Source organism: Gymnoscopelus microlampas (assembly GCF_963454915.1).
Source record: "Gymnoscopelus microlampas genome assembly, chromosome: 2".
Lineage (NCBI taxonomy): Eukaryota > Metazoa > Chordata > Actinopteri > Myctophiformes > Myctophidae > Gymnoscopelus > Gymnoscopelus microlampas.
This window is the reverse complement of record NC_139939.1, coordinates 33,594,171-33,600,102: the sequence shown is the minus strand read 5'-3', so window position 1 is coordinate 33,600,102 and position 5,932 is coordinate 33,594,171. Positions and strand designations below refer to the sequence as shown.

The 5,932-nt window shown below is 40.1% G+C and overlaps 1 protein-coding gene across 1 annotated transcript in view; it reads right to left on the bottom strand.

The window, feature by feature from the left end:
* The window catches only part of LOC311056787 (girdin-like), a 33,905-nt gene extending 32,263 nt beyond the window's left edge, over positions 1 to 1,642 (bottom strand). The window contains exons 1-2 of the mRNA XM_084073593.1: positions 1,252 to 1,642; positions 1,000 to 1,091 (exon numbers count right to left, since the gene is read on the bottom strand). Of these exons, the coding sequence (XP_083929719.1) occupies positions 1,000 to 1,091; positions 1,252 to 1,314 (155 nt within the window). The 5' untranslated portion in view covers positions 1,315 to 1,642. The remainder of the gene's footprint in view (positions 1 to 999; positions 1,092 to 1,251) is intronic.
* Between the last annotated feature and the right edge of the window lie 4,290 nt (positions 1,643 to 5,932).

Below are 5,932 nucleotides of genomic sequence, written 5' to 3'. Positions count from 1 at the left end.
GGCTTCACATGGCCATCCCTATTCAAGTTCAAGGTTTACTTAAGTTTGCAGGTCAACACTACTTTTTGTGTTGATGAAAACAAAAGCACAATAGTTGTAGTAGTGTTAATATCATTGCTGTATTGGTCCACCACCAGTGAATCAATGCAGATGAAACACTTTACTTTGCCATATTGCAGCCTGTTAGAGTACCATCTTAGTGTTTGTGAGAGGTGATGATAATTCCCTTGGAACATAAGGCACCCAAATCGTAATCTCTTAAGTATTGACTTAAAGACATATATGATGTCTGTCATGGCTTAATTGTTCCACACAGCAAGGCTGTAGCCAAGGCTCGCTCTAGTCTCTTTATTTAAGTTAGTTTTGGTCAAATACAGACTATAGAAAAACAGGATCTGCGCTGCCTGCTCACATTCAGGATAACCTTTTATTGGTACTCCTAACCTGGAGCTCATGAGGAAGTTCCTTTTTAAAGACTACAGACTACAAAGATCGCCTTTATAACTGCAGTGTGCAAAGCCAGCTCTGTTGTTAATGTATGTAGCTAGCAAGCATGGCAATGTATTGCAAAGAATTTCAGCAGAGGCTACATCTACATAGTATGCTGTATCAGCAACAGCTGATATAAACACATGGTGGTAGACAAGAATATTCCATTCTCATAGGACTCTGTATGAATGTCATATTTAGGGTGACTCAGCAGAAATCAAACTACACAGTTGTAGGCTATAACAGAAATCAATCAAACATCATCCAACTAATTGCACTTGGTGTAGTGGGCTATGTAACATAATTATGTCACATGGTTGGTTGCTGTACTACAATGACTGCTACAGTAGGATCTCAATGACATATCATTCAGGTGTCTAATGGAGCACCCATGATGCTAATCTGCATATTCACCTGGACATTGTTCACGACATTTGATTTGGATATACACTGATAAGGGCAATGCACCAAAAGCATGTAGCCTATAAATGAGCATATTTCATAACTTACATTTGGGTCATGATCTCATTCAAAAAGACTCCATCCAATAATTCCAAAAAATCCAAATGGACGACCCCATCATTTGATGCAAATGTCTTCACCTTAATAGAAAGAAAACAAATAATTACATGATAATAGAAAACAGCATATCAAGCAGAGAGAGAGAGAGAGAGAGAGAGAGAGAGAGAGAGAGAGAGAGAGAGAGAGAGAGAGAGAGAGAGAGAGAGAGAGAAAACTAATTAATTTCGCTGCATCTCTTACCCAAGTGACAAGTGGGCTCAGCATAAATTGCTCCATGTTGGGTTGAAAAACTCCACTTTCCATCTTTACCAAGGTAGAGACTGATTATCACTCCCTGTCAGCGAAACATCCCGGCTCTCTGAATGAAGATGACAGACTTTGGTGAGCAGCACGTTCCATTGCACTGAATGCACTCCCTCCCGTGTCTGCAGCATTTAGGTCGGCTGGGATCCCATCCCATCCCATCACACTGCAAAACTAGTTGAGTATTCCCTCTGCAGCTGCACTGACATTGCGAAGACCGTCGGTGTCGTTGACCAGAACTACAGTAATCATAACGTATGATTTGCAAATAATATAGTTGAGGATGAGGCTATTTATGTCAATTTTCAAAAATAACTCCATCCGCATTTTCCGCAATGTACGCACACACACATCCCTGGTGCTCCACTGCAAAGGCATCTGTCGCCCCCTCTCGACACACACACACGCACGCAGGCACGCACACACGCACGCGCGCGCGCACACGCACACACACACACACACACACACACACACACACACACACACACACACACACACACACACACACACACACACACACACACACACACACACACACAACACACACACACACACACACACACACACACACAGTGGTGAGCTGTGGATTTTTGAACTAAGGGTACTGTATTTTATGACGTCACGCGCGCGCACGTGCGCGCACATAGCCACTCAGCTCAGTGCTAGTTGAAATACTGTATTCAACATGTGATTATTAATGTAATCATATGTATTATTATTTTGTTGTATTGTTGCATTGTTAATTTGTTGTTTTTTATTTTTGTTTCAAATTAATTATTTTATTTTCCTTTTAATTTTATATAAAAGTCCTTTACATAGACTCACCCACACATAAGTAGGCCTACTTAAAATAATCAGACAACTTGTCTTTGTCTTGTCTTACAGTGCAGAGATGTTGTCTGTCATTGTGAGAGGAATGTAACACATTCAATTCAAGTCCGTGTCTTTTCTCGAGTAGCCTAATGTTATGCAAAGCAGCCAGGTAGACGCTATTGAGAACGGCTCGCCGCTGATGGCGCGAACCTTGAGAGGCTATTGTTTTTAAACTTTAAGGCGTTAAAGACCGCCGCTGACGGTGCGTGCACGCGCGCCCCCAGCTCCCACAGTGTCAGAACTAAGGGTACGCCGTACCCCCCCGTACCCCCTACAGCTCAACCCTGCACACACACACACACACACACACACACACACACGCACACACGCACACACGCACGCACGCACGCACGCGCGCACACACACACACACACACGCACACACACACACACACACACACACACACACACACACACACACACACAATAAAAAAAAAAAAATATATATATATATATATATATATATATTTTTTTTTTTTTAAATAGGCGCGAAGTATTTGCAACTAGTAAGAACGTTTTAGATCCTACGCAGAAATCCGTATAAAGTTAACCTTACTTTGATTGAACATGTTGGCGTATGGATGGTATGTGCTTCATGAAATTAATTAATTAATTAGCCCATATGCCCCGTTTCCTCTGGCTGTTCTAAAACCCGAAGCAAATCATCCGGGCTTTATGCTCCTCAAATCCACTGCAGCGCCACCAGCACCACGGTACCATCAGCAGCAGCAAAAAGTGCTAATAGAGCAGTCTGATTCTGAAATATCTTTGCCCTTAATCTGTTACCATAACAACGGCGGGCCACCTCCTCCTCCTCCCTGTTCATGAACGGCAGTCCGTTTTTCACACGCACGCACGCACTATTTTCAAATAGCCAATGTATGTACACCCATGGTGTACACACCCACATCAGTGACTGAGTAGGAACTGTGCCATTCAAGAATGACAAATTAGAGCTGATTAGAGCTTTTACAAGAGATGCAATGTGATGAAATGACGCCCAAATAGCATATCGAGTAGGCTACTATACCACATTTCATTTATGAATAAAGCCCTGAATAATGCTCTCATAATTAATAATTCGTTTCACCCAATCACCCCTTCTTCTTTCCCTGGAACCAGAACATTCAAACTCAGGGATGGAGATAGTTGTAGGGCATGGTAAGACTAATTGAGCAGTCAGCACCATCTTGTGGTTAAAGATGAGAAACAAACCACACGAATTTATGAATATTTTACACAATGTAATAATGTTCTAACATTTACTTAACATTTTTGTTTCACTGAGGTTATTATTCATCAAGACACCATCAGCACAGCACTGATGTTAATTGTAAGTTGCAGGGAAAAAAATACAAGAATGTAGTAGGTAGAGATGGGAAGTATTAAAAAAAGAAATGTATTTTGTAATTTGTATTTGGCTGGGATGGGAAAAAATGACATGTAATTTGTATCAAGATACTTTCAGAATAAATACAGAAGATACATTTACACAGGTTTATACTGTGGAATAAATCAATAAAATAAAAATAAAAATAAAAACACAATGTGAGTTGTCACTTCTACTCTGCCTCTGATTGGCTTACCCACCCTCATCAGAACAATTTCAACCACAAATGAGGGGCAGATTAGGGCGGGTCTAAGACAGACTTCATCAACTTGCTTCAGCTAGTGAATGAAGCCTCATAGAAATGTATTCCTTATGCATTAAAGATAGTTGACTTTTGTGATAACTACATTACATGCATAACCCATAAATGGTCAGACAAGACTAATATTTTATTAATTGTGATGCTATATGTCAGTATCCTGGTCAGTATCCAGGTGTCAGTATCCTGGTGTCAGTATCCTGGTCAGTACGATACTGACCAGGATACTGTATCCAGGTCAGTATCGTGTCAGTATCCTGGTCAGTATTAGCCTTCTATGAGCCTTGGATCAAGACTATCTATGACAGTCTTGATCCAAGGCTAGGTATCCTGGTGTCAGTTTCCTGGTCAGTATCCTGGTGTGTCAGTATCCTGGTCAGTAGGCTATCCTGGTCAGTATCCTGGGGTCAGTATATCCTGGTGTTTGTGAAGTACAGGCGTAGAGGCAGCTCTGAGTGTGAATCCCTATACTCTCCTTCAAAACCGCTCTAAAAGAGCACTTACAGGTGGCTGCAATTCAAAACTGGCCCCTGTAAAAGTCAAAGCCTAGACCCCCCCCCCCTTAACTGTTTACTGTACATATTTTTGTTTTTGTTTTCAAACTGTTTATATGATGTTTTGCATAGTAGTGTATATTTGTCTGTCATTAATGTTTCGCTGAACTGAGTACAAAGGACCCCAATGGAAATAAGACATTTCTTTCTTGGGTTTAAAATCCTATAGCAGACCTTGTATTGAACTGTACTTTCATGTGCATTTTTTTGCAAACTGCTAATAAAGTATTCAATCAATCAATCAATCGATCAATCAATCAATCAATCAATCAATCAATCAATCAATCAATCTGTGTAGGACTGCATTCAGTCTCATGTTCTTGTCTAGCTTTCAATGATAACAAGGTCACTCTGGCCTGCGTTCTCACACAGTGGTAAACATTTTGTCTGCTTGCTCCAAACAGTGCAAACACCATAAAAACACTCTGCTTGTATGATCAATTTATTCTTAGAAATTCTGACATAGGCAATTAATTTAATATTTGGCAATCAATCTATGAATTGACCAATCATTGCATCAGTTTTATAAAATGTATTTTCAAAATACGTATTTGTATCTCAAATACATTTCTCAGGCTGATATTTTGTATTGTGTATTTTTGTTGTGATAAAAAGAAAATGGACCCAGTATTTGTAATTTGTATCAAAATAATAATTTAATATAATTTCGCTCTATGCCATTCTAATTATTGTTATTACACTGATGTCAGTTGGAGACAATGGCGCTGTCAGTGTTTTAATTTTCAAATTAACATATCACATATTCAAAATACAGATTATTACTATAATTACTTATTTGTTGTGTCACCCTTCACACTGATGATAAGCCATATGATCATGAGCTCTATATCATTTACACTAAATTGTATAGAGTCAGAGTGCATGCATCATGATCATTGTGCAGGCCCTAGTTTTTTTGACCAAGAGAGCGATGCACAAAGATGGTTTGAATTGCATCCATCCTCAGCCTAGACCTACCCTTTTGTGGTGTAAAGCCTATTTGAAATATTTGTATGCTGTGGAACTGGAAAGTTATTACCTACTTCTACTTGCACTTCTTGCAATCGTCCAGCAGATGGTGGTGTTTGACTCATGATTATCTCGCACCTGATGTCCATCAACATTAACGTCAGTTACGTCACTAATCACAAGCACTTCCCGGTCTTTGTTTTTGATGGCGGTTCATAAAGAAGGTAATTTTGTGTCTTTACTTATGTTTTACACAGCATGATCTAGTATGAGAGTGATGACACTAGCATAGACTCCCATGATGGAATGCGGAAGTGCTCAGTCTATCTCAACGAGGAAGTTCCAATGTTTGGAACTATAGACCAATTATTTGTTTACTAACGTTGAGACTGGATGCACAGGTGATTGTTTCGTGCAAATTCTCAACCTGTTGTTTCGGGGTTCACCCCGACGACCCCCTTATGTGTGTTGGTTAGTGAGGGGCCCTCACGCGCCTCACTGTGAGGTGTCCTAGAGACCTGACAGAATGTGTTTAATTTGGAGCCAGTATGACGTCGTCTGTTAAGGGGTCTAT